At 50.2% G+C, this 25,469-nt stretch overlaps 16 protein-coding genes across 16 annotated transcripts; 7 read left to right on the forward strand and 9 right to left on the reverse strand.

Moving 5' to 3' along the window:
• Positions 1-25: 25 nt before the first annotated feature.
• Positions 26-973, reverse strand: GL50803_0010527 (uncharacterized protein; the record flags this gene model as incomplete). Its single annotated transcript, XM_001708475.1, has 1 exon — positions 26-973. The coding sequence occupies one exon, from the start codon at positions 971-973 to the stop codon at positions 26-28; it is 948 nt and encodes a 315-aa protein (XP_001708527.1).
• A 141-nt stretch (positions 974-1,114) lies between these two features.
• On the reverse strand, positions 1,115-1,996 carry GL50803_0017468 (uncharacterized protein; the record flags this gene model as incomplete). The annotated part of the gene is made up of 1 exon (XM_001708474.2): positions 1,115-1,996. The coding sequence occupies one exon, from the start codon at positions 1,994-1,996 to the stop codon at positions 1,115-1,117; it is 882 nt and encodes a 293-aa protein (XP_001708526.2).
• Positions 1,997-2,123: 127 nt separating this feature from the next.
• GL50803_0010524 (uncharacterized protein) lies at positions 2,124-2,876 on the reverse strand (the record flags this gene model as incomplete). Its single annotated transcript, XM_001708473.1, has 1 exon — positions 2,124-2,876. One exon carries the CDS (start codon positions 2,874-2,876, stop codon positions 2,124-2,126), a length of 753 nt encoding a protein of 250 aa, XP_001708525.1.
• Positions 2,877-2,969: 93 nt separating this feature from the next.
• GL50803_0029227 (SHIPPO repeat domain-containing protein) lies at positions 2,970-3,854 on the reverse strand (the record flags this gene model as incomplete). The annotated part of the gene is made up of 1 exon (XM_001708472.1): positions 2,970-3,854. One exon carries the CDS (start codon positions 3,852-3,854, stop codon positions 2,970-2,972), a length of 885 nt encoding a protein of 294 aa, XP_001708524.1.
• Positions 3,855-3,913: 59 nt separating this feature from the next.
• Positions 3,914-4,768, forward strand: GL50803_0010522 (SHIPPO repeat domain-containing protein; the record flags this gene model as incomplete). Its single annotated transcript, XM_001708471.1, has 1 exon — positions 3,914-4,768. The coding sequence occupies one exon, from the start codon at positions 3,914-3,916 to the stop codon at positions 4,766-4,768; it is 855 nt and encodes a 284-aa protein (XP_001708523.1).
• Positions 4,769-4,809: 41 nt separating this feature from the next.
• GL50803_0010521 (Arginyl-tRNA synthetase) lies at positions 4,810-6,675 on the reverse strand (the record flags this gene model as incomplete). The annotated part of the gene is made up of 1 exon (XM_001708470.1): positions 4,810-6,675. One exon carries the CDS (start codon positions 6,673-6,675, stop codon positions 4,810-4,812), a length of 1,866 nt encoding a protein of 621 aa, XP_001708522.1.
• Positions 6,676-6,743: 68 nt separating this feature from the next.
• Positions 6,744-9,158, reverse strand: GL50803_0030476 (Long chain fatty acid CoA ligase 4; the record flags this gene model as incomplete). Its single annotated transcript, XM_001708468.1, has 1 exon — positions 6,744-9,158. The coding sequence occupies one exon, from the start codon at positions 9,156-9,158 to the stop codon at positions 6,744-6,746; it is 2,415 nt and encodes an 804-aa protein (XP_001708520.1).
• A 44-nt stretch (positions 9,159-9,202) lies between these two features.
• Positions 9,203-10,063, forward strand: GL50803_002082 (Kinase, NEK; the record flags this gene model as incomplete). The annotated part of the gene is made up of 1 exon (XM_001708467.1): positions 9,203-10,063. One exon carries the CDS (start codon positions 9,203-9,205, stop codon positions 10,061-10,063), a length of 861 nt encoding a protein of 286 aa, XP_001708519.1.
• Positions 10,064-10,110: 47 nt separating this feature from the next.
• On the forward strand, positions 10,111-11,565 carry GL50803_0026199 (Kinase, NEK; the record flags this gene model as incomplete). The annotated part of the gene is made up of 1 exon (XM_001708465.1): positions 10,111-11,565. The coding sequence occupies one exon, from the start codon at positions 10,111-10,113 to the stop codon at positions 11,563-11,565; it is 1,455 nt and encodes a 484-aa protein (XP_001708517.1).
• An 88-nt stretch (positions 11,566-11,653) lies between these two features.
• GL50803_008565 (Yip1 family protein) lies at positions 11,654-12,421 on the forward strand (the record flags this gene model as incomplete). Its single annotated transcript, XM_001708464.1, has 1 exon — positions 11,654-12,421. One exon carries the CDS (start codon positions 11,654-11,656, stop codon positions 12,419-12,421), a length of 768 nt encoding a protein of 255 aa, XP_001708516.1.
• A 6-nt stretch (positions 12,422-12,427) lies between these two features.
• On the reverse strand, positions 12,428-17,470 carry GL50803_008564 (Coiled-coil protein; the record flags this gene model as incomplete). The annotated part of the gene is made up of 1 exon (XM_001708462.1): positions 12,428-17,470. One exon carries the CDS (start codon positions 17,468-17,470, stop codon positions 12,428-12,430), a length of 5,043 nt encoding a protein of 1,680 aa, XP_001708514.1.
• Positions 17,471-17,530: 60 nt separating this feature from the next.
• Positions 17,531-20,455, reverse strand: GL50803_0014731 (uncharacterized protein; the record flags this gene model as incomplete). Its single annotated transcript, XM_038045787.1, has 1 exon — positions 17,531-20,455. The coding sequence occupies one exon, from the start codon at positions 20,453-20,455 to the stop codon at positions 17,531-17,533; it is 2,925 nt and encodes a 974-aa protein (XP_037902388.1).
• Positions 20,456-20,681: 226 nt separating this feature from the next.
• On the forward strand, positions 20,682-21,137 carry GL50803_008560 (uncharacterized protein; the record flags this gene model as incomplete). The annotated part of the gene is made up of 1 exon (XM_001708459.1): positions 20,682-21,137. The coding sequence occupies one exon, from the start codon at positions 20,682-20,684 to the stop codon at positions 21,135-21,137; it is 456 nt and encodes a 151-aa protein (XP_001708511.1).
• Positions 21,138-21,281: 144 nt separating this feature from the next.
• GL50803_008559 (Vacuolar ATP synthase 16 kDa proteolipid subunit) lies at positions 21,282-21,803 on the reverse strand (the record flags this gene model as incomplete). Its single annotated transcript, XM_001708457.1, has 1 exon — positions 21,282-21,803. The coding sequence occupies one exon, from the start codon at positions 21,801-21,803 to the stop codon at positions 21,282-21,284; it is 522 nt and encodes a 173-aa protein (XP_001708509.1).
• Positions 21,804-21,880: 77 nt separating this feature from the next.
• Positions 21,881-22,975, forward strand: GL50803_0014730 (Macro domain-containing protein; the record flags this gene model as incomplete). Its single annotated transcript, XM_001708456.1, has 1 exon — positions 21,881-22,975. One exon carries the CDS (start codon positions 21,881-21,883, stop codon positions 22,973-22,975), a length of 1,095 nt encoding a protein of 364 aa, XP_001708508.1.
• A 41-nt stretch (positions 22,976-23,016) lies between these two features.
• On the forward strand, positions 23,017-25,434 carry GL50803_008557 (uncharacterized protein; the record flags this gene model as incomplete). The annotated part of the gene is made up of 1 exon (XM_001708455.1): positions 23,017-25,434. The coding sequence occupies one exon, from the start codon at positions 23,017-23,019 to the stop codon at positions 25,432-25,434; it is 2,418 nt and encodes an 805-aa protein (XP_001708507.1).
• Positions 25,435-25,469: the final 35 nt, after the last annotated feature.

Genomic DNA, 25,469 nt, shown 5'->3' on the forward strand with positions numbered 1-25,469 from the left:
AACTGCAAATTCACTCTTGCAAGCGTCAAAAATCGCTGATTCTAGAGCCCTGCTTGGATATCTTACTCAGGTTAGCACGCAGATTGTTTGTGATCGGCGTAGAAGTTAAGTATGATGACGTCGGAAGCAAAGACCCCGTGGACACACCCGTGACGGAGTCCACGCGGTTATCATACAGCAGGGTATCGGTTCCTCGCTTGAACGTGCTTATGTGGAGGTTCACAGGGTCCTTAGCCAGGACATAGTCAACCTCACGCCTATGCTCACGAATATCTTTGTTTATATTGTTTGCGTGAAACATGAATGTGTGTGCTGTGGTTGATGTAGGCTGGCGCTTGAACCACTCATCGTTATGTTGTGGCTCTTCCACACGCGTTTTCTGCTTCTTGGAGCCGATAGTTTTCATCATACTTTCTTTCTTTACGCTCAGAGAGTCAACAGGGGCCACCAATCTATCCCTGTACCTCTCTATGTAATTGGGGTCGCTCAGGGCTGGTGTGCGTCTGGTAGCTGCGCGCTTGGTCGGCGTGGTGAGGTGGTGATCCTTTTGAGTGGTGCCGTCCCCCTCTTTTCGCAGAATTTGTACATTCAACGTCTCGGGGTCGCGGGTTGTTTTGGGGGAATGATCGACCTTAAAGAATTGCTCTACCTTAAACGAAGGCTCCAGGTCTGCCATCTGGGCCGCAGCACTGTGCTGCAAGCTGGGGTCCATAAGAGGATTCTCCACAACATAGTGCGAGGGAGGCCCTGTAAGGCCTGATACGCTTTGAAATTTGATCGGAAGACCCTGAGATCTCGACCGCGTATATGTCCGTGGCTCAACCTCCTCTATTCCCAACTGGCGTGCAAAATCATCAGGCCGGGCCCGCGTGCGACCCCCCTGTGTGGACGTCATAGACATCGAAGCGCTAACACTCATAAAGGGCTGGTCTGGTATCCCAGAACTAAGGAGGTTTGCAGAGGTCTTGAACATGCTTGCGTGGAATTTTTGGTGGGGGTAAAATTTATTTAGTTTTTCAGAAGCTCCGCACGCAAATCAGAGAAGCGAAGCTGTGGCTAGGCGAAGTAAGGGACGAGTTTGTTTACAAGTCTGTTGACAGCCCATAGGAGGCGCTCAAGAGAGGGTGCTCACTGTTAGAGGGCGGCTAGTAGAAGTGGCGTTCTGAGTGACGTTGCCGATGGTGCGTATCGTTGCGCTTCTGTCGAAAGTCCCCAGCTCAATTCGTGCATTACCATGCTCATACTCTGAACTGTACCGCAGAGGCCCATTAAGCGTCCCATTATTTTTAGGAGCGGTTATCACCCTGGTTGTGTCGACCTTCGGCTTCCCTATGAGGGCGTCCGGGAACAGGTCAGGATTGTAGCTGGACTGCGCAAGGGCCCGGTTCTTAATAACGCTACAAGAGCTATAGACACCCATGGGATTGTAGTCACTGATATCCCCCTGGTTGAATTGCAGGAGCTCCGGGAACGGCTTACCACTCAGACCAGAGTGGCTATTATCCACGTAGCTTCTCGTAGGACGGTACTCCCCAGACAGAGAGACAGGTGAGCGGCGATAGCCGGGCTCTGTGGTTGTGACGGCACCAGAGTAAGAGGGGGCGACATCTCTCGGCACATCCGCGCCGTAAAAGTCCTTTCTTGTGTACTTGGGTACCTCTATGTCAGGGTGTACCGTCAGCTGCGCATTGATCTCTTGCATTTGACTGTCCAAGGCCTGAAATAAGTTGGTCCTGGTACTCCTTTCGGGCAGCACGCGCATCGAGGCAGTGAGGCCCAGCTCTTCTGCCAACGAATCGCGGAGGATGGACTCGTGAAGGCTTGGCTTGGACATCCCCGGGCTCCTCCGTTCGCAATAGCTGGTGGACCTGCCTCCGGATGGGGTCAGGAGTGAAGCAGCACCGTTTGGCCGAGCACGGACACGGTTCTTTAGCGGGGTGAGTGAGCGGATTGCCGAGCCGTGGCGTCCATCGGTAATGAGAGAGTACCCAGGCATCCTTTTTTGAATTCTATTTTTGCGGCTGGCGCGCGGAAGCACCGGGCTACACGCAAATGGTCCAATGGCACCAACGAATACCAGCCCTGGTTTACTCTGCGGTCCCATACCGGTGCAGGCTGGTCCTCTACGCAAAAATCTGGCCGGCTGTGCTCTTGAAAAACGTTGTAGTATTGTAATTATGTAAATTCAGTCCAGTGTATGTTTGGTCCGAGAACCTGCGTCCAGCCAGCGTGTTGACACGCCCTGTACTGTAGGACTCCATGGTTGTAGGGTAGCACTTGATGCTAGAGTAGTTGCGGAGGGCAGACTCCGAAAGGCAGCCGTCGCGGAACGAGCCTGCCGTAGAGCCAAGAGTGTACTGAGAAGACAGCAGGCGGTTCACGCTGTCCACAGACGATCGCCTGTAGCTCTTCGTCTGGGCTCCCCCAATACCACTGACGGAAGACTCTGCCCTGCACTCATTGTACGGTGCGCCGCCAAACTTCCCATAGCCGCTGCTCCTGCGGGTAAGAGCGATGGACGCCTTATCGCGTGGGAAGGCGTCATAGAACGACGATGCCTTGTACTCGTTAATCGGCGGAGCGTCCAGCTGGCTATACTTAATTGGGTCAGGATACATCGTCGTTACCAGAGAGGCCTTGGAAAGTTCTGGGGCCTTGACACGTGTGTAATCCCCGTACTCATGGATGTGGCCGGTCGCAGCGTAGCAGGGATTTGAGGGAACTATGTGAACTGCGTTGATGTGGCTGTGGTATGCATCCACGGGTCCTGTCGACTTCCCGGCCCGCGGGTAGAGGTCTACGGTGTGCATAGTCTTCTTTAGGGTGGTGGACGGGATGTTGCGGGCTACTGGGTCATGGGCGGTTGAGGATAACATGATATTTTTTCGGGCATCTTTTTTAACGAGGCGGAAAAGCTAAAGGAAAGCCAGAGGAAAGTTTCCGCCAAGAAACATCAGGCTACGCATGTATTAGGTCACTATATTCTGGTAAATGTAGTGTCTCCTTGAAAAGCTAAACGCAGGGGCTCTGCGTGTAGTTAATGTTAAACTACCAACATGGTAATGCCCTGGCCCGGGAGAAATCGTCTGAATCCCCTCGCAGACCTCGTTGAGTGACCTACCTTTCCGTTGGATCGTGAATGCAGGTGCGCTTCTTCTGAGCAGTCTAGGGTGGTATCCAGCCGGCCCTGGGCCTAATGTCTCTGTCGTCTGCCTGTGTCGAGACCCGAACGTGAACCCAGATGACGAGCACCACCGAGCAGGAACTTTAGGTGTGTAGTCTGCTGGGCCGGGAGCAGGGGCAGAGAGACTCAGGGGTCCTGTTGCGGGACTGGAGACAGGCCGCATGCCTATCGTCCCTCCGTGGATGCGGGGCCAGAGAGGCGTCATGCTCACCTGGTAATCTCCAGGCCCTGGAGTGGCATCCTGTGGCGGTGACCGGGGACGGCCCGAGATGCTTGAGGCTCTCGCAGACCGATGTGTTACAGCAATGCTTGGGATATGGTAATCTGCGGGTCCGGGGCTTCGCTCACGCAATACAGCAGACTGTGCTCTCCGAGGTTGGGTGCTAAATCGGTACGCTGGGGAGCGATGCCGGAGTGCGAGGGCGTTGCCATGATAATCACTGGGCCCCGGCGTGGACTGTATGCTAGATTGGCTTGTACGGCTCCTCATAGTGAACGCAGGCCCAGGATTGCGAAGGATTGGTGTGTAGTCAGCTGGCCCCGGAGATGACTCTACCGCCGAATTGTTGTAGCGCCTCTGAATTGTGAAGCGGGGACCGTCGTTTGTGCTTTTTGGACAATATCCGCCCGGACCAGGCCCGATTGAGATGACATCGTTCCATTCTGGCATGGCGTATACAGATTGCCCAGTGTTTTTGAACAAAAATTGTTGCAAATTTCAATTTTGCTATGAGCTGCTATGAGTATGTTTCTGAGGGCCCAGGACCAGGAGCGTATAACATACCGAGCAGCTTCACTTCTGCACGCTCATCTTCTAGGTCCCAATCGGCTGGAGCTCGCAGTAAGCGAGTTTCGGAGTCATCAGCAACCATCTCTGCAGTGGCTCAGAACATGTCTCGTCTCCATAAGCGCGTGCCCACTAAGTTAAGCGCTTCTAACTATCAAACCGACGTAACCCCAGGGCCTGGAGCTTACAACTCGACAGGTCTGGAGCTTAAGAGTCACGGCCCCTCATTCTCTATAGGCCCCTCTCGTTCTCTCTCTCAGTCAGGAATGAGGCAAACTAGTAGGTCGAATTCTAGATCTGCGTCCCGCTCGACCGCACTCTCTGCAGTTTCCTATTCCTTGCTTGGAACACGTGCGACCAACCGGAGTGGCATAGCGCAAGATACAGCGACAGCTGGTGAAGTGCCTGGACCTGGGATGTACGACGTAAACATCTCATATGTCACGAGTAGCTCTCCTTCTTACTCCTTTGGAATCCGCTCCAAGACTCCGAAGCAAGGCCCCGTCACCCCTGGCCCTGGTGCATACAATCCGCGACCTCAGAGTTCGGGCCCATCTTTTTCGCTGAGTGGGAGAAGTCCAGTGCGTAAACCCCGTACAGAGTCTCCCGGCCCCGGGGCATATAATCCTCAGCTGAAGAACACTGGTCCTTCCTTCTCCATGGGTGGAACGAGGAGCCCTGTACGAATACCGCAAGCAGATATCCCCGGCCCTGGAGCCTATGACTACAAGTTGCGCAACAACGGTCCCGCATTTACGATGAGGAGCCGCAGCCCCGTCAAGCAGTACGTTGTCTAGCATCGGTCATTCGAAGAAAATTCACTACCGTGTAGACAGCCTCACATTCTGTCGATCTCACGGATTCCAAGCAAGTGGAATGCCAGGCGGAGGCTCTGACGGGCCATTTCACACAGGACAAGACGAGATTTGTTGCAGACGCTGTCCCCAGACGCAGAAGTCTCAATGACTCGGCACTTTTCATAGAAGTCTGTGTACGCGGAGGCTACAGAGTACACCCAGTCACAAATACGGTGCGGACACAGATCTTCTAGAGTAAATAGAATGGTATCACGGACCTTCAACAGCGCAACTAAGAGATTAATTTCAGAGGGTTCTGTGATAGACAAGTTCCTGAGAGTGTCACTGGTGTAGAGCTCTTCCCGATCGATTCCGGCTTTGCGACAGATAGACGAGATTCGCGTAAAGCTATACAACAGGTATGCCGCAGTATTTCCTTTCAGATTGAGCATTCGCTTAGGGTCATACTTATAGTCCTTAATCCTGTGAGAGGACAAGTCAGCATATTTGACAGCTCCGTAGCCGACAGCCTCTGCAACCTGGCGCATTTCCTCTTGGCTGAACTCTTGGTCACGGTTGCGCTCCTCAAGGAGCCGCATGGACTCCGTGACCGCCTCATCGAGCAAATCCTCCAGCTTAACGGTCTCTCCTGCTCTTGTTTTGAGGCGCTTGCCATCGCTTCCGAGCACAACCCCGAATGGGACGTGCACGGCCTGGTCCTTTGTGATCCAGCCAGCCTTCTCAGCAGCTTTGAAAACAAGATCAAAGTGACTCGACTGGCCGGCGTCAACAACGTACACGCACTTGTCCGCGTGAAGGACCTGGGTGCGGTGATAAATAGCTGCCATGTCTGTTGTGTCGTAAGTAAAGCCGCCGTCGGACTTGACGATGATGAGAGGATAGTCCATCCCCTCAATTGGTATGACAGTTGCCTTGTCGGACATCTGAGTCAAGTGGAGCCTTTTCAACCGCGCGACAGTGGTGCCCAGCTTGAACTTGTAGGAACTCTCTCCAAACTCATCAATCTTGATGTCTAGGCGATCATAAATGCGCTGAAACTCGTGCCTAGAGATGTCACAAATCTTGCACCAGAGGTAAAACTCTGCCAAGTTGAGGCGTTGTAGCTTGACAACAGCCTCATAGGCCCGCTTCTGGAAGGCTGGATCGTTGTCAAATCTCTCCTTTGCTGCTTTGTAGAAGGCCACAAGGTTGTCGATTGGAAGCATTGTTATGCGCCTGCAGTGAGCCGCAGCATCAGCTATCTCTGGATGCATATCCGTTAGGTGAGTGATGAGCATGCCGAACTGCGTGCCCCAGTCGCCCACGTGGTTGATGCGGTGGACGTCATACCCCACATACTCATAGAGACGGCAAATAGAGTCCCCGATAATCGTTGATCGCAGGTGACCCACGTGCATAGACTTTGCCACGTTAGGTGACGAAAAGTCGACGACAACGCGTTTTCTGGGTAGAGTGGGAGGCTTTGGCAGAGTCCCAAACGGCACGGCCATGTAGATGTCAAAGCACTTCGAAAGCAAATATGCAGGGGTGAGTGCAATGTTTATGAAGCAGCCTGCTATATTAACTGCCTCTATGGGCTTGGGGCACCCCTTTTCCTCTGCATATTTGTCTTGGACACAAAGCATTGCTTGAGTGAAGAGACCAGACAGTTCGGCAGGATTTGACGGGAGTGCATCGTAGTGAAGATCCTTGATAAGCTTAGCAATGCCCATCGTGCTGTTGAACTGATAGTGCCCGTACTTAATGTTTGTGGTCGGCGTGACAAGAGGGGACGTGAAAACGCCGAGCATGCTCTCCTTCCAGCCTTCCTGAGCCGAGAGAGGGGCAATGTGATCTCCAAGAACGGTGTGCATGGCCTGGGCGCATATGTCCTTGAGGTCCTCCATTTATTTCTAAATTCAATTGAAAAACGCTAGCAAAAGATAGTCTAGCAAGAGATAGTCTATTCACTTTGTTACTGACGACTCATTTCCGAGAGCCCAGACGCCCCTGTGATCTGCGTTGAGACCTCGCTCAGTGTAGCCCCGTCAATTACCTTGATGACGGTGAGCGCGATTTGTTGCATAGACGGTTTGTGAGAAGATATTTTATTTATATGATGATAGAGAGAACTTAGACAAGGTTTGTAACGATTGGTAAGCATTGTTCGCCGTATCTTCAGAGCAGGTGTTAAAGATTCATCTTTTTGTGTCCAAGGTTGATGCTCTAAGATCACAGCCCTTGGGATTTCATAGGGTCTAAAGTTGCGGGCTACACATGCTTGATCGACCTCGCGCAGTATAGTGATTATTGCCGCTTCTTTGATAACTAATTCGCTGTTAGATAGATGGGCAAGGTCCTTGACTGTGCCTGGCGTCGCAGAGAGAACAGCTCGAAGTTCGGTAAAGTTTGGCACTATGATAGCAAGCAGATATGACTGAAGTCTGTCACCATAGACAAAACACTGATCTATAAGTTTAGATTGGAGCAGAGTATTTTCAATGGTCGTTGTACAAATGAACTCTCCCTGAGATAATTTGAAAATACAGCCCTTGCGGTCAATCAGACGCAGTTCCCCAAGGGACCTATCGTATTCCCCTATGTCTCCCGTCATGAACCAGCCGTCCTCGGTGAGCGTCTCTTTGGTCTTGGCGTCGTCGTTGTAGTAGCCACTGAAGACCGAGGGCCCCTTGATCCAGACCTCTCCGCGCGGGTTTGGCTTGTCCGTCACAAGATAGTCCATGTCAGGGACAGAGGTAAGGCGTATCTTGGTGGAACTATCCAGGGTCACACCGACATAGCCCCAATGGTTCGTGTTTATGGACTGAACCGTCCCATGTGCTGCCGTCTCAGTCATCCCCCAGCCTTCTATCACTTGTGTATCGCATGCGATATGTAGAAACTCGCCAACTTTCTGTGAAAGAGGAGCAGATCCTGTCACGCAAAGAGAGCAGCGGCCTCCCAAGAGAGCCTTTGTTGCTGAGAAGAATATATTTGTCCATCTGGGCCAGCTGGTGTTACGCCTCATGGCTTTACGCCGGGTTGAGAACACCAAGAAAAAAAGAAATCTCCGAAATACTGAGAGCTTTTCAATGCTGGCCATAATTCCTTCGAAGAGCCTGTTGAGGATACGCGGCACGGCGATAAAGATAGTGGGACGCAGAGCTTGGATATCATTTGTCAATCCTTTGATAGAGCCGCACCAGAAGCCCGTGGCACCGCTACAGTACCACATGACCCCCTGAATGACTCGCTGATAAATGTGCGCATTAGGAAGGTAAGAGAGATTAAATTCTTGCACATTTGGGCGCTTTTCAACCCGATGCTCAGCCATTGATGCACTAGTCCAGAGGACGTTTCCCTGGGTCAGCTTAACTCCTTTTGGGTTTCCAGTAGTTCCAGATGTGTAGACCAATGTCATCAGATCGTCTGGCCCTGTGAGGTCTAGGGCATACACAGGTGTGATCAGTGTATCTGGACTGAGGTACGCCTTTCTGAAGTCGACGCCACGGTAAGCAGAGGCTTTACGGCCACAGGCCATCACTCCGTGCAGCGTATAGCTCACCAAGTGCAACACATTAATTGGTGAACCAGTCTTGTCAAGATCGTGAGAAACTTCTAGGGAAGGAAGGTAGGTGTACTGACAAGTGAATGGATCATCAACCTGCTCAGATGGAATGCTATTGCAAACAAGGCGACGTGGATAGCGAATTTTGGTTCCTGCCTTATGGGCCTTCTCTGCAGGAGTAAGGGCTCGCTCAAAGGCAATCCCATCTACTCTATCGTCAGCATCGCACTCTTCAAAAGATTTATAAGCAACTGGAACAGATGACGGAAGAGGATGCTTAATCTTCGTAGCGTGGGCCCAGGCCTTGTGGAGAAACCATCTGTCGTCATACCTATCATCGAAAAGTATAACAGTCTTGACCATGGGGCAGCTGAGCGCAGCAGTGCTCCACGTGTGAAGTGTATCGAGAGTAAGAAAGACGGTTGTGACATGGGAGTCGTTGGCTATGAAAATAGTATCAGTCAAGGAGAGGGTGTCATAGATGGGGACTGTCACGACTCCCAGTGCACTACATGCTAGATCTACCAACGCCCACTCAACCCTATTAGCTGACATGATCCCCGCATGGTCTCCTTGCTTGATCCCAATTGCTTGCAATCCATAGAAGAGCTCACTGGACATACGAAGAACATCAAGATACGAGTACCACTCATAATCACCCCGTGCCTCGGGGTTTTCATCGTTCCGGGCAAGGAACTCGCGTGTACCGAGACAGCGTCTTCTTGGTGTCTTCAGGGCTCGTTGACAGAAAAGCCGTGAAATAGTGGCAATTGAGTCGTCAACAATGAACTCAGGAGCCTCGAAGGGTATAAGAAACGTCATAGTACGACAGAAAGTTCTTTCTAGGAATTTAAAAAGACGGTCGAATGGCTCATACACTCGAGTCCGACTATACTAAAGGGGCACTGATTGGAGAAGGCCGTTTCGCAAAGGTATTCCTTTGCATTCCTCCGGATTCTGGGGATCTCTACGCGGTTAAGGAGGTGGTCTATGGAGGACCAGACCAAGAGTGTAGCTCTGAAGCCCTGTTAGCGATGCTTCGAAAGGAGGCCAACCTGTTCTCAAGGCTTGCTCATAGATGTCTTCCAAAGACGGTGTCTGTATACAACAACCCCCTAACAAGTACCTGGCATACCGTGATAGAACTCTTTGACAACGGGGACCTGGCCACAATGATCTCAGAGTATAGCCAGGCAAACGTTCGAATTCCCGAAGAACGGGTGTTAGAGATCTTCGGTCAACTTACGGACGTGTTAGCCTATCTGCATGAGACATACAAGACCGACTCAGCAGAAGTCCACCAAATTGTGCACAGAAACCTGCGGCCAGAGAACATCTTACTGAAGCTCAACGGGCTTATCGGTCTTGCAACCCTTCGTCTGGCTGAAGAGCAAGAGCTTCCCCGCAGGCATATGGATCGCCTTGCTCCGAGCCCATACCTGGCCCCCGAGGCTCTTGCAGGCGAGCCCTACGGTGCAATGGCTGATGCCTGGTCCCTGGGTTGCATCATCTCAGAAATGTGTACTCTGGAGCGTCTATTCGACGCCTCTGGCCCGGCGCCTGGCAAGCTCCCAGTGAACTTGACGGGCTTAGGTTACTCCAAGACCCTGGAGGTACTTGTGAATGCGCTCCTTCAAGAGAATGTCAATGTCCGCTGCTCTGTGGTAGATATGCGGCATAACCCTGTTCTAATTCAGGCCCGTTCGGCGGTCTTTATCAGAGATTAGTTTGAGGTAGTCCTCGCATTTAAAAAAGGATTTTGCTTTCAGGGAAGATGCAACTTCAAGATGTTGAAATACGTAAATACTACAGGAACGGGCGCCAAATTGGCGGTGGAGGGCTAGGCCGGGTTTATATGGTCACCAGGATCTCAGATGGTTGCACCCTTGTTGCCAAGGAGATCACCTATGCGACTCTGAGCGACGACGCCGTCAACGGCCTCATAAAGGCAGCGATAGAAGCTTCCGCTTTCGACCACCCCAATATTGTCCGCATACACGCTATTCTTCGCGATCAGAAGCGACAACTGATATCTATAGTACAAAGCTACCTGCCCGGCAGCAACCTTAGTAATGTTGCCAAGAAATACCACATACTCAAGAAGCACTGCCCCGAGCAACTGGTTTGGTCGATCATCCGTCAGGTTGCAGAGGCTTTTAATTACATACACAGCCGTCATTACGACTTCAACCGTATCTACCACCGAAATGTCAAGGGCACCAATATTATACTTACTCCCGGTGGACGCGCGGTTCTCACGGATTGCTGCCTGGTTGGACACAACCTGGAAGGTGTTTATGACCCTTACCGCGTGATTTCAGATGCGGGGTACATAGCCCCAGAAATAGCGGAGTATTGTCCCTTCAAGCCTCCGGCAGATGTGTGGAGTCTTGGTACGTGTCTTTATGAGCTTTGTCAGGGCCGCAAGCTCTTCCACACCCACACGGAAGCAACTCTCTTGACTGAGCAGAAGGGATTGAAGCGACCGATCCCTATCGCCTGTTCCGAAGAACTCGCCAGGTTTATTAATAAGATGTTGGAGCCGTCCCCCGATGATAGGCCTACAGTTGGGGCAATCCTCTCAAATCTTCGTGTTGCAAATGCTTACCTGCCTGAAAACCTTGACCCTTCCCGTCTTGCGAGGGGCGATCCTGTTCACTGTGACGCGTCTCCTGAAAGCTGTGAAGAGCACTATCTCGTCCCTGTCGACATACTCTTGGATTGGGACTCGAAGTCTTCTACATCTGCACCTACAGCGGTGCCTCAGGAGCCTTCTGGGGCACATGAAGAGGCTCTGGCGACCGCTCCCCCTGCTGACCCTCACGCTGGGACATCCTCACTTGCACAGGAGTTGCCTTCTCAGACTAGCAATTTGCCCCCGAATCGTCTAAGCGATCCAGAATCGGTGTCTGTTCCCGCTCTAAATTACCAGGCCCCCTTGATTCCAGAGCAAGTTACCACAAAACCGAAACAGGGATCTATTTCGGCTCGCACTGAAACCCCTTTACAATCAAGGCTTCCTGTGGGTGTCATCCCCCCGAAGGCTTATTCAATGAAATTGTCTCCAGTGACGGCTCCTCGGGATTCTATGAACAACACTAGCGTATTTACTAACCCTAGTATAAGTGCTCATCATGAAGTCGACGCAATTGTGGAGGATGATGACCTGGCCGTTGCTGCTGCTCCCTTAATGACTAAATTAGAAAGCGTTGCCCGTGAAGTTATGTAAATAGCTCCTTCTGTACTACGGTGACAATCTAAAGCTTATGTGCCCCTTGAAGCTACGCCGACACCCGTTGCGCTGACTGTAAAAACTTATGATACCAGGCTATGTTGGTGATGACACAGAATCTGGCCCTTTAGTTCCGCCAATGCCTAGCAACGGTAACTCTAGCAAAAAGAAGGGCGTCTGGCAGCTGTTTGAAGGTAAAAGCAAAAAGGCCGTAGGAGGCCCACAGGTGTCTCCGCCCCTCCAACAACCTAGCTTCACTATGCAGCAACCCCCACAAGTACGTCAGACAGCGGAGCAAAACGAAATGGATCTATACTACGGGTCTCTGGTGCAAGAATTGGGGATAGATCTGCGTCTAGTGGGGAAAAAGCTTCTCTCCATCCTGCCTTTTGTCCCCGTCTCAGACGAAGTTGCGCAGAGCGGAGACATGATTATCGGTATTTGCGTGCTAATAGTGTTCACCTTTGTCAACCTCCTCACCAAGTCGACCGGTACGCACCTAGGCTTCCTGTTTGGAGTGTACATCTACGGATCACTTCTTCTAACGTTTCTTCTGTCCATGCTCCAGCAAACAGCAGTCCACCTGGACCTCTATACGGTCATGTCTGCGCTCTCATATGGGCTACTTCCCCTGCTGATCCCTATGATAATCTGTTCATTTTTAAGGCAAGAGGCTTTAGAACATGCCCAGAAGGTGGTCGTTATCGGATATTTGGGGGCTGCAGTAGCGTCTAGTCTCATATCAACAAAACTACTAAATGCTGCAGTAAGGTTGGAGAATGTAAAGACTCTGATTGCAATTCCAGCATTTCTTATAACAATGTGTTATGTTCTTGTGCAAATATCGAAGTAAATATCATTAATCCCTGTCTAGATGCAGCCCGTTGATTCTATCAAGCTCTTGTTGGACGGCTTCGATGTACCGTGCAGTTGCGGCCTTGAGCCATGCAAGAGACTCGGCTCCTTCTTTCAGCTGAGTCTGAAGCTGTGCAAAGTTACGCTCCAACTTTTTATGTGCCTTTTCGACCTTAATCCGTAGTGCGTTTTCTGTCCTCGCGCGCGCCCGCATCTCCTTTCTTTCTGCGTTAGCCTTTTCATACTTCAGGCGCCAATTGCAGGCGCTTTCCGTCAGCTCTATAAGCTTTTCTTCCACTGCTTCAATTCCTTTGCTCTCCTTCGTTGGAGCAGTAGCGTTTTCCTCTCCATCACTGCGATCACTCTGAATACAGGTCTTGATCTCGATGAGTGTCGAACGAACGTTTCGAATTTGCTCTGTAATGCCCTGTCTGGTGTGTTCTGCCATCTGGATCTGCTCTTGAAACGAATTGTGCTCAGCAATCTTCAGAGAAAGCTGATGATTGATGCTCTGCAGGCGGGTTATCTCCTCCGTCTGCTCTGCGAGCTTCTTCACATAGCTAGCGTTGTACTCTTTAAAGCGTGTGTTCTCTACCTCGAGGATCTCAATTTGCTCTTCCAAGTACTTTTGCTTTGCATCGTTGCAGTTGCTCGTGGCGTCAACTATACTCTTCAGTGTCTGCTGGATGCTTTCATGAGCGGACCGTATGTCGTGTGACGTGCTTTGCTGCAAGATGTGCTCCACTGTATTTGGTACCGTGCCCTCTGTATGATGACTAGACTGCTCATGTGCTTGTTTAACATCTATATTAGACAGCTGCAAGGCTAGGGCATCTGCCTTGACACCTGATAACGACGCGCTTTTATCATGGTCCAAAATAGCGAGGGCGTTGGCAGCAATAGGAGCAGATGCTGCGCGCACGTGTTCCCGCACGTGTTCTTCCCAAGCTTGAAGCTGAACATTTGTTTCTAATACCCCCTTCTTCAGATCTGCTATATTTTCTATCAAAACACCAGGGTCGATGGTTGTCTTTGCCGTGGCTAAATCTCGAATGTACTCTTTGAGAGCTGTCTCGTTTGTAGACTGCGGCAGTCCAAGATGTAGAGCTAAGTCAACAATAAGGCTTTGCCGGTCTTGCTCCATCGTATCTAGTCTGCTATTGAGGCGGACGATGTTCTCAAGAAGCGCCTGCAGGAGATCCGCATACAGGAGGAGCTCTGGAGATGCCGCATTTTCTGTGTGAGCATCCTGCTTTTGAGACTGCTCGGGTGTACGAGTAGCAAGTGCTTTCCGTACTCTGTTAAATGCAAGTTCAGTGGTGCGTGCTACAGAAGAAATGTTTTCGTTATTTGTCCGAACATGATCAGAAATAAGCCGAAGCTCATTCTGCAGCGTCGCAATGACGTCTAGAGAGAGACCCGTTTTACAGGGGTAGTTGGTGGGATTTAGCTGAGCACTCTCTACACTAAAGGCCTGCTCGGAAATCCGAACCTGTTGATCATCCTTACTACATTGCGCTTGAAGATTGACGAGCTTAGCGTATTCGTTGAGCCGCTTCTCCATTCGTGCTGTGTGCTGATCAATGAGGCGTGCAAGTGTGGTAGTTGAGTTCTTCACGTCGTCGACAATGGTAACTGGCTCTTGCTCTAGTCCCAATATGCGATTTGTCTTAGCTATAGACTCCAAGAATCTATCTATTGTCAGGGAAGCAGAAGACGCTGCTGGGTCTTCGCCACCGGACTCTTTTTCTGAGAAGGTGGATACGAAGGGTTGAGTGTCCACTTGGACCCCCTGTGTGACCGTTACCAGTTGGTTAGGTTGTGTCCATCTTTCCTCTGTAGGCACAACAGGTCTGTGGAGCATTGCAGTGGAAGCCACAGGGAGAGGCTTTTCCATGGAGGACATTTCTTCTTTCAAGTGACGTATCTGATTTTCGTACTTAGAAATTAGCTCGGTAGTATGCTTATAAGCTTGCTCTACTTCTGCTAACTGAAGAGTCAGATGCTGATTTGATGCAGCGTAGTCCCGGTTTTCCTTCTGTAGAAGAGCACACATGTCAGTTGTTGAGGCCATGCTGGACAGCTGTTCCTGAAGCTCAGAGATTTGCACTGCAGCCTGGTCATTCTGAGTAATTAATCTATCAATTATCTCTCTATTAGTACTGCAATCTGGACATCGGCTCACCGTGCTCTTCTCTAACAAATCTACACCAGCTAACGTTGTAGGAACAGATGTAACGTTATTAGACACAAGAAGAGAAACATCATTAGTAGCTACCTTTTCTGTTTCCATAGAAACCGAACGCCGTTTGGGCACAGGAAGCTCCGTCGCTTGCTTCATCTCATTTTGCTGATTATTATTGTCTGTCTGATTGATTTTAGACCTATCTAATTGAGCTGTCAGCTGCCGTATTTGTTCTGTCAATTCTCTGTTGGTTGCGTTGACAGTATCTAGCTCAGCCGTCTGTGTGTGAAGCTTTGCAATACAGACATTGAGCCTGTCAATCTCTGCTTGAAGCTCTACTACTTTGCCAGACAAGGCCTTAATTTCCTCTGTCTTTTGATTCAAAGTGTGGTCTTTCGCTGCTGATTCTGCATAAAGAGAGTCTATCCTGGCCTGCAAAGATCTGATTTCATTGGCAAATACTGTGGCTGCCTCCTGGTGCTTGTCAGCTTCTCCTCGCAGTGCTACGAGCTCTACACCCAATTCAGTCACCATTTTATTAACATCGTCCTCTGCAAAAACCTTGCCAGGTGAGTTGTTATGAACGGCCTCGCCCAGATCTCGTGTCTCTTCTACCAAAAGAGTGGTCAAAGGAGTGGTATTGGTCATGGTACGAGCTACCTCTTTGGAAGCCGATGTGGTTGAATAGGCAGAATTAACGAGTAGCTCCTTCAGTTGCTTTCTAATCCCGTCGTTGGTGGTTCTAAACAGCAGAACCTCGGCTTGAGCTTTGTCGAGAAGCGTCTTGAGGCGATCTATCTCTGCAATTAGCTCTTTATTGGTAGCCTCCAATCTTTTATATTGCTCATCAAGCTCTTCGAGTTCTTCTTCCAAATCACGCTTTTCCTGCATTAGAGTGTTGGCCTTTTTCACCGCAAAGTTGACCTGCGATTCTAATTGCGAGCACTTCTCCTTCAACACTAAGACAGTCTTTACCTTCCCTGTCTTATTATCTCCATCTGGTAACTCTGCAAAAGACTGGGTAGATGTGGATGGAGGATCTTCTAAGAACCTTTCTCCTTCGGTTATATGATGCCCTGAACTCGTGAGGTCACAGACATCCAAGTCAGATTCACGGATCCGCACCAAGGGGCGAATGGGTCTTGCGTTTTTTTCCTGCTGTGAAGATTGACTGACATCAATGCTTGAAATATGCCGGTCTGGAGACTTCATATTGAATAGTTCCTGCATTCGCAGGTGTGTCTCCTCAAGCTGGTTGATTCTATTCTCCTGAATGGCGTACTTGCGGACAAGCTCGTCATATTGCCTCCGTAAATCTTCATGTGTGTCTTGTAATGCTTTGTAGGCAGTTTCGATCTGCTCAATCTCTCGGACCGCGTTGATTTTTTCTGTTTCCAGCATGGCCAGCTGCTGAGCAAGCTCTGCCATCTGAGTTTCTGAAAGCTCGACCTTTGGGTCTCGTTGTAATGCCGGTCCTGTGTCTTTGCCTGTAGTTGGACTAACAGTGAGAGGAACGGGCTTCTTTGGGGTGTCTGCCATAGCCTGCCGATAGGCTGGAGAGATACTTTTGGAATCACCATAATCGACACCCCCACGAGAAACCGGAGACACAGCAGAAGACGTTCGGGTTATATCCACAGCAGCAGGATCTCCCGGATTATTCATCATGACCTGAATCTCTGTTCTTGGCGGGCAGACCTGGCTTTCCTCAGCTGCTAGTTCGTCAAAGAAGTCTGTCGCCCTGAAGTTACTCGCTGTTCCAGCGTCTATAGTTAGCTCCGTGAGGTTGATTGGTTGGTGATTCTTCGCTCTTCCCCCACGAGTAGATTGCAAAGTGCTTGCTGCATTGATTGGTTTTTCAGTCATCCCAAATGTTATGCTTTCTGGTGTGATCGATGAAACGTCTAGGCGTACCTTAAGGGGAACTTTCTTTGGCACACTCTCCTTGTTCTCTTCGTCCTGGCCGCCTGGACACTTGCCAGTATTTTCAGAATAAACTCTATCCAATTCTGCAGCCAAGATCTGGTTTTCTTCATAGAGCTCCTGGTTTAGCTTGATAAGCTCAGAGAGTTTCTGGGACATTGCAGGTTCCAAGTCTTCTGTGCCAACTCCTTCATTGACCCTGACTTTAGGACTATCCTGAGACTCGTGGTGGGAGTCTGTTTGAAGGCCGTTGCGTCTGAGTTCTTCTAGAGCTGCAGCAAGGTCGTTTCTCTCATGTGTCAATGCGTCTATTTCTGCAGCATAGTTTTCCTTAGTAAGTAGTAGCGCCTTATAGTTTTCTATCTTGTTAGCGAGTATCTGGAGGTGAGCATCTGCTTCTAAGTGCTTCTCTCTCTCCTGCTCAAGCTCCTTCAGACGCTCAGTAATGCTATCTTTCTCTAAAATAAGAACTTTATTCTCTTCTCGGAGAGCCTCTAGTTCGCGTTGGAAGCCAGCATTAAGATTTGTAATTGACTGAGGAAGTGTTGTTCCACCTATATAACTAGGAGCAAACACGGGCTCACCTGCATAAGAATCATCTATGTGTGCTACAGTATTTGTCCTTATCAACTCTTCTGGGGCCAGGTCCCGACCTAAATTCAATTGCTGCTCCAAGAAATTACATCGGTCTCTCACTAGAAAATACTCCCTTTCAAGGGCTCTATACTTCTCATCATGAGGCTTCTTGATGCTAGATACCAGGTCGTGGGCGTCCACTTCCGTAAATCCCTTTCTAACGAGAACCTTAATGGCATTATCGATAGCACCTTGAATTTTGACATCCTGGCGAACAGAGATGTTCATGCTAAGCCCTGGCCTGGAGGTGCTATCCATCATGGGCTGCGGGGCGAAACTGACCGTTTTGCCCGAGTTGGCCATGAGCTCTTTTGCAGTACAAAGTTAATTTACGTTGCCCTACGACCAAGCAGCCTGCCTCAATCAGAGGAGTAAGTTGGTAGGGTCGTATCTAGATGCTTCTTCATGCTTCTTGATTGCCTCCGTAAAACTAGAGACAAGATGGTACCGAGCATCAAGCATTTTATAAGATCTCACCCCGGTCGATGGCAGCGGGTGCGATGCAGTCAGTCTGGAGTCCCTCTGCTCCGTGCTCAGAGTTACTACAGCATTCTCTTGACGTTCTACCGGAAGTGCGATTACAGACTCATTCAGCTGGCCTGTACTAAATGAGATGATCTGCATACCAGCGAACATATCTGACGTAAGGTCCTCCGGGGAAAGAGGCACAGGTGGAGGTGCCGATGAACTCAGCGATCCTTCTGGGCCTTCTATTAGAATACCTTCGCATTCTTTGTTGAAGTCGCTGGGCGTGTCTGGCATTTGCATCGGTGGTAGTTGCTCGGAAAAATCAGCAGTGACTGGCCTGGTAGACTGTTCTCGCGCAAAGTGAAACGGTGAAGCTGTCTCTGAATATACAGAAACATCATTTGGGTGTCTGGGAGAAGCTACTTCAAGCGTAACTTGATTCTCGTACACAACAGACGATATCTCCTCCACGCTAGAAGACCCTGCGCCAGCCTCGCTACCTCGCTTCCCTGTTGTACTATGTCTTTCTATGATAAATTGAGTTCGCAGTTGCTGTGCTGATCTCACCCGATGTACTTGCCTCAAGATTGGTAGCTGCTTGGGACTCTGGCTCCGCTGAGGACTTCGGACAAGCGGCGAAACGATTTTTGTAACGCAATAGGTTTCGTCGGAGTCTTCACTTTGAACAGGTGCATTCTCGGTGACTGGCTCTGCAGGGGACGGCTGCTCATTGATCGGTTGACGCCTATATTTGTTAATAATCTGCCGCACTGTTGTTGGTGAATGAGTAAGCACCGTATTCAATTTCTGTACGTCCACATGAGTGTGTGACAGTTCCACCTGGGTAGAGGAATCTCTTCTGTTTGCTGTGTCTTCTTTACACATGCTATAGAACCCTCCACATGATCTGCTCATCACCAAGGGTGGCTGACATGGTTGGGCATGAAAATCAACTGGGAGGACCTGGACTCCAATCTCAGCGTAGAGGGCTCCAGATTCCATTGTAGCATCTTGCTTGTTCTTAGCTTTATACCTATGAGCATCTAAAAAGATTAACTTAGGTGTGTCTGTGCAAAGACTATTACTCTCCGGCACACCTTTAACATCTAGCTTGTCCAATTCATGAGTAGCTGCATCCTCTTGACCCTTCCAATTAATAGACGTCTCCCGTTTGCAATACGCCAGCACAATCCTCTCAAAAACCCTCCTCTTAAGTATTATAACAACAAGCTTTTCTTTTATCAGCAGAAGGCGGGCTCTGTCACGTAAGTACTCGAACGCACCTCTAAATATCGTCTCAACCCGTGGATGAATGCCTCTATATGTACAATTGTAGCCTGCCTCATCATCACTTAGGCAACTAAATCTGCTCGTCCCAGAATACCTTCTGATAAGAAACCGGGCTGTGCATAGCTTTCGCCATCTGCGGAAGGCTACTGATATTCTCAGTTGTTCATGCCACATAGTAAATGCCAAGAGTAATGAGCGCTTAGTGACGATGGAGGAAACAGCATCATAGCTCGCATACACACGAAGACGCCTAAAAAAGACATATTGCCAGCAGTCTAGAGCCCTCTGTGTTAACGCTAGAGATCTACGATGAGCAAGGTTGCGAATTGCCGCGTGAATCTTTATTATAGAGTAAAAGGATGTTGTAACTAGATAGGTGGCCCGGAGAGATACGCAGGAGTTCTCGCAGGCTGAGAGATGTCTGGTCTTGCAGCACATACTGCGAAGTGATACCCTACGCAAGAGCGAACAATGGTGCAGCGCTGCCTGTGCACACGCTCCCACCAGTTCACGATAAGCAAAGATCAGCCCGTGGCAGAGGCATCGCCGCATCACTATCGTTCGGTAGTGCAAGGAGGCCTGCATACTCAGTGTACTTATCAGCAAAGCCTTGGATTGAAAGCTCTTAAAACTCTTCCGAAGAAGGAAAGCCTCATGCAACGCTTTACATGTTCTGAAACGGTACGCACTAGTGTATCTCTGCCGTAGGGTAAACCATGCCCAGTGAAGAAGCATCTTATTGCAGATATTCTTTGCATAAGCTAGCTTGACAGATGAGAGTGCCTCGCCCATCAACCTTTTCTTTATGGAACTCTGGAGTACCGACACTCTATCTTTTCTAGAAACGTACCACGCCTTCCAATATGTAAAATAAAGAGAGCATATCCTCCCCTTGATAACGTGTCCAAAGGAGACATGCATACCTGGAGTGGCCCTGGGCTCACAAGCGAAGTGCGCACAAATGGGGGATATTACCAAAATGTTTTCATCATCCGACAAGATGCATCTGGATCTATTGTCAGAAGATGAGGCGGCGGATGGAGAGCGCAAGAAGGGAGAGCGTGTTCGCAAGGCTGTTTCGGGAACGTCTTCTTGACAGTCTTGTTGGCACCGTTGGCCAGATGAGTCCGCAGTGTTGTTGCTGAGCAGAGAAGTTGTAATAACAGCGGTGTCGGTACCTACATCGTTAGCAGAAAGAGAAAGAGAATTCCTCGCTAGCTGAGATAACCTGACATCTTTGCCATCATAGGTGGTAGGCATAGCAAGGGCAGACGCAGAAAGGGACAATGAATTTGCTTGAAGGTCTACCGCAGGGGCGCCTAGAGACGAAGGCAAGAAGATACCCGATGACGATGAGGACAGTGGCGAAATAGATCTAAGAGGAAGTGGGGCCGGCCTGCTTGAAATGCGAAACCGCAGCTGCATGAGAGTAGTCTCGGTGCTTGGCAAGGAACTTGGCAAGGAGCTTGCACTCAATTCTGTCGCCACAGCTGTAAAGTCGTTGGCCTCCGCTAGGGCAGAGAGAGTCATCGGGGCTGAAATACTTTTGTGGGAAACAACGGTGTCTGCAGGCACCAGTGCAGACTGACTCTGCCCATTAAATACAGAATGAGCATCTCCGGCGCCACGAAAGTCAGAAAAAACAGGGGAAAAGTCTCTTGGTGGCTCTCTAGGCCGTCTCTGCCGTGAAATGGCGCTGTAAAAACCGGTATGGAGAGCAGCTATGGGTTAAATTAAAGGAACAAACTAAAAAATAATGACCGTGTTGGGTGGCGCCGCTCTCCCCCCGTTCGTAAGGATCGGAAAGCTAGTATCCTTAGACACAAAGACTACCTATGCCAAGCCAGACTACGACGAAGCGAAACTTCTGACATACGTTGTGACATTCCGCAATGGCATCGGAGTGAAGGTTCCTACAGACCTTAATATTAACTATGATAAGCTGGAAATAACGCTGACAGAGCCTGATAATGGGAAGAACGTCGCGACGATCCCGGCGTCCCAAATCATCCAAGCTATCCCATCTCAGAACGTGGCGAGTCAGGTGACAATACTGGTTGCAAACGTCAAAGGGCGCGAGTCTTACAAGGTCTGGGTCCCTCTCGATGAGATCCGTCGCGTCAATTACATTCTCCGTGACATCAACAAGATGGTGGAGCTCTATCGCGACCTGTTGGAAGAAAACGCAAATCCATTCATGACAGCGTACTAGGCTCGTACTATCTAAGGGCAGCCTTGCATGCCGAGGCCTAGCAAAGGTGTAAACTCATCCGTGTCATGCTGTTCATAGTTCACTCGATCACTCCTTAATTATCTGAAACCGATACCTTCAGTCGCTGATCGGTAGGCGCCAACATCACTGCTGCACGCAAATGTTCCCACCATTGCTGCCGCTGAAGTTGAGAATTAGGGCAATGATAAGACCATAGAGGGCCAGAGCCTCGCCAAAGACGAGGGTCAAGAGCATGACAACAAAGAGCTTGGGCTTTCGCGCCACAGCACGGACACCAGCGTTACCAGTCACCCCAATGGCTATCCCAGCTGCAAGCGCAGACAGACCCGTGCAGAGCCCGGCTGCAAGGTGAGCAAAGCTGCGGAAGAGAGGAACCTCAGTCCCAAGACTGCTGAGGCTTGTATTGGTGACTATAGCGTTGATGAGCCCATAAATCCCAAGGATACCTGCCATGATGACCGGAAGAGTATTCTTCATGGCTGCGCTGGGCTTCATGACCCCAGAGGCCACAACTCCTTTCCCAGATTTCGCGGTGCCATATGCGCTTCCAAGACACGAAAACGCAAGACCGCAGGCTATCCCCAGGTACGAATAGAAGACAGATGTGTAGGGGCAGGCCTCGAGATTCCTGGATGTTGTCGACATCGACTTTTAATTTTCCACCTTTCCACTATGCGTTGTCACATATTCCATTTTACGATGCGTAACTGGTGCTTGGCAAAATGACAGAATCCGCAGCCTCGGAGGCGGTCGCTCAATCCCCACAAAGGGAGGCGCCCCCGGCTCAGCCCAGCGCGGGGGTGGACTACTCTATGGAGGTGGAGGTCAATCAGGCCTTTGCAAATGCACAAGCAGAGCAACAGCAGCAGCAGATTCAAATGGACGAACTGCCTGAAAAGAAGTTCAGCCACTGGGATAACCTCCCTATTCTTTTACGGCGCACCCTAATGGATTCGGGAAATGTGCTTTGGTCCGAAGCCGTCAAAGCACTTACCAGGGCAGCGAAGCTGCCGCCCCTCTACCAACCGATGCACTCATATGCCAAGACGGCCAACCTGGGCTCACTTGTTAACATTCCAAAGCCCAACAACGAAATAAATAAGCGCATCTGCGTGGTTCAGGGCGATCTGACGGCTCTACGGACCGAGGCCTATATAGTCCCGGTGTCCCCCTCCCTCTCGGGCGCAGATGGAAGCGAGGTGAACGCTTTGGTTCATGCTAAGGCAGGACCGCAGCTTCACACGGAGTTGAAGCGAGTGGGAGCCACATTGCGTACCGGAGAAGCGTGCTTGACCCGGGCATACAACGTAGGCGCCGATGACCCCGATGAGGAGACAGGGCTCCTTTATCCTATGTTCTTGCTGCACACGCTCACTCCAAAGACAGAGGACGCGGCAGCATTAAAGTCTTGCTATGAAAGAACTCTTTACATAGCTCTGTCCGAAGAGCTGCGGACCATCGCCACGCCCATTCTTGCTGGGGTTCCGTATCCCCGTGCTGGAACGGAGTACTATCCGTTAGTTGGCAGCATTCACGTCATGCTCTCTGTTCTCCGGTCTTGGCTAGATCGGCAGGATGTAAGAGATAGGGTCGATCTCTTCATAATCTGTTGTGCAACTGACAGGGAGACCCATATTCTTCAGGAGCTTATGCCCTTATACTTTCCGCGTGACTATGAGGCAGAGGAGGATGACATATTGAACGACCCACCTCCACCGCCTGTTGAGGAAGCTCCTCCTCCTCCACAGGGTAAAAAGTCCCGGAAGAATAGCAAACAGGGAAGTCGCAAGAGTTCAAAGAGTAAGAAGAAACGGTAATTACCTAGTAAATATCAGTACTTACACCGCTCAAGCTCTGCATGAGCTGGACCGCGTTCGAGCAGGGATCAGCTCTTTCAGAACCCCACCAGGCTCCTGTCTCGTTCATGGAGCTCACACGACCCAAATTCAAGAGCTACCAGCCTTTGCCCTCCAGCAGCCGTAGGTTCAGCGATGGTATGCCCTTAGCCCCGTTTCAGACAGAACTGAATAGAGACACCAGACATACTGAGCTTGGCAACGAACTGACCGATCTCCTCCGCCTAGTGACTGCGCGGCCTGGTGCTATACCTAAGCTAGTGCATGCACGCTACCAGGAGAAGCCGCGACTCAGCTCTGCGCCCCCTGCAGTTCCTGAGGCAATACGTGCGCCCCCTATTGAGGAAACGAATCTTGCACTCTCGGTATCCACAGTTCCTATCGTGACTCCGCAGTTTCTGCAGTTCAAAACGATGAGTCCAAAACGGCTCAGAAGCCCGCAACACAAAAGGGGAAAGACAGACAAATCCAATAGATCCCCTACCAGTACATTAGAAGAGCTTGAAGACCGGATTCGTCAGTTGGAGGCTGACAGAGATGCTATCACCCTGAAGTACCAACATAAACTTCAAAGCGAGCGTAATCAGCTCACCTGTGACAGATTAGACGCGCAGAAGACAGCAGTTATGGACACACAGCAGGAGTCCCAGATACAGCAGCCAACATCAGCTACCACCCACCTCACCACCTCACAACAGGAGGAGCTACGCCTCATGTCGCAACATGCATGGAATCCCCAGCAATTCTGGGGCACAGTTGACGCAGTTAAACCTCTCATCACACAGGACGCAGACCTTTCACCGACTCCAGAGGCAGAGAGTGTAGTGCTTGCAAGTAAGGGCATCACTCCGCCTTTAACACACGATGTTCACTGTCATCTTACAAAGCAATTCCTCGTTTCAGATGAGCACAGTGCTTTGGGGCTTTCTCTTGGTCCCAAGTCTGTCTCGCCAAGAGAATTCAAACGTCAGCAGGAAAAACAAGTTGTCCCAAATGTTGACATACATGCACACAGATCTCGCGTTCCAAGGCCTCGCGATCCGCAAGATGTCTACATGGATGTCAATGTGCATGCTACACCCCTATATCCACAGCCTGTGACATGTCCCGCTAGAAAAGATCAGGAATCTTCTCAGTCACAGACAAATCCTCTTACGTATGATGAGTCTCACTTATTATTTGCAAGTTGGGGCGATGGACACCGTCAAAGGGAGCATTCTGTCAATACCAATGATATGGTATCTTCATCTGGTGGCGGATTGTCACCGGTTCAACCAGACATTAAGAAAACAAAGAGACGCAGTAAGAAGAGCGCTGTTGAACGAGCCACGACGCCATCTGTCGATGCTCTCGAAGATGCCCAGAAGTCCCTAGAGCAACTGTACCGCAACAAGCTGCGCCCCATGAACAAGCCCACAAAACCTTCGAATAATCATGCCGTGCCAGTTTATTCTGAGTTTACTGAGCTGGAGCCTCAGGAACAGCCACAAATTCTGGCACATCTGAGGAAGACAATCACACCGCGTCTCTTGGACGCGACAGAAATTTACAATCAATATGCTCCAGTTAATACACCCGAGCAGGACCAACGAATGGCCAAGACGCTGACTCAACGACACGAATTCATTCCCATTATATCGTCTGCACTGTTTGAGGACGGCGATGCCATTCAAATGAAGCCAACCCTCCAGGAATCTCAGGGAGGGTGTGTGTCTCAAGGAAAAGTGGCGACTGCATCCAGCGTCCTCGGCACAAGTGGCCTCATTGGCCAAAGCACGCACACACAGTTTTTTGCTAAGAGCATTCTAGACAAGAATGTCCTCATCGGAAGCACGTGCTATCTTGCTGAACGAAGCACAAGTCACTCAGACTATCGCAGTGACTGTATCTTGCCTCAACTAGTTCCGGTCAAGATAGACGACATAAACAACATAGAGGAAGCGCTCACAGAATCCGTTATTGACATCACCAAAGATGAGTCACCAATCTTTTCCGGGGCAACTGTGCGGATGGATGCTGGTCGGGGAAAGCAAACAAAGCTGTTAACCCGAAAGCAGGTGACTATAGACAACACGTCTAGGCAAACCAAGAAGCCTCGAAGCCGGAGCCGTGTGATGTTTGCTGGAATTGACATGAGTGAGACAGGCAGCGCACTGTCCTCGTCACCGCAAGTCCAGCGCGAACTTGTGCCCACCACTACACAACCGAAGATCGCTGCACATGTGACACGAAGGCTGGAGCCAAACGAAGATAACTTTCAGCGTGCCATCGCGGTGCCCGATGCCATGGCAGGTTCAACCTCTGAAGTCTCAAGGATTGAATTGCTGGGACCGGTACCTATGGCCACTAGTTTTAATTCACAGTTACTCACCGATGACCTCGGAGCGCACAATTACACTCTCTTGCTGGAATCTCATTAGAATCCGGCCACCTCGATTTGAACTGATAGAAGTAA

Source organism: Giardia intestinalis, chromosome 5 (assembly GCF_000002435.2).
Source record: "Giardia intestinalis strain WB C6 chromosome 5, whole genome shotgun sequence".
NCBI classification, from domain to species: domain Eukaryota; phylum Fornicata; order Diplomonadida; family Hexamitidae; genus Giardia; species Giardia duodenalis.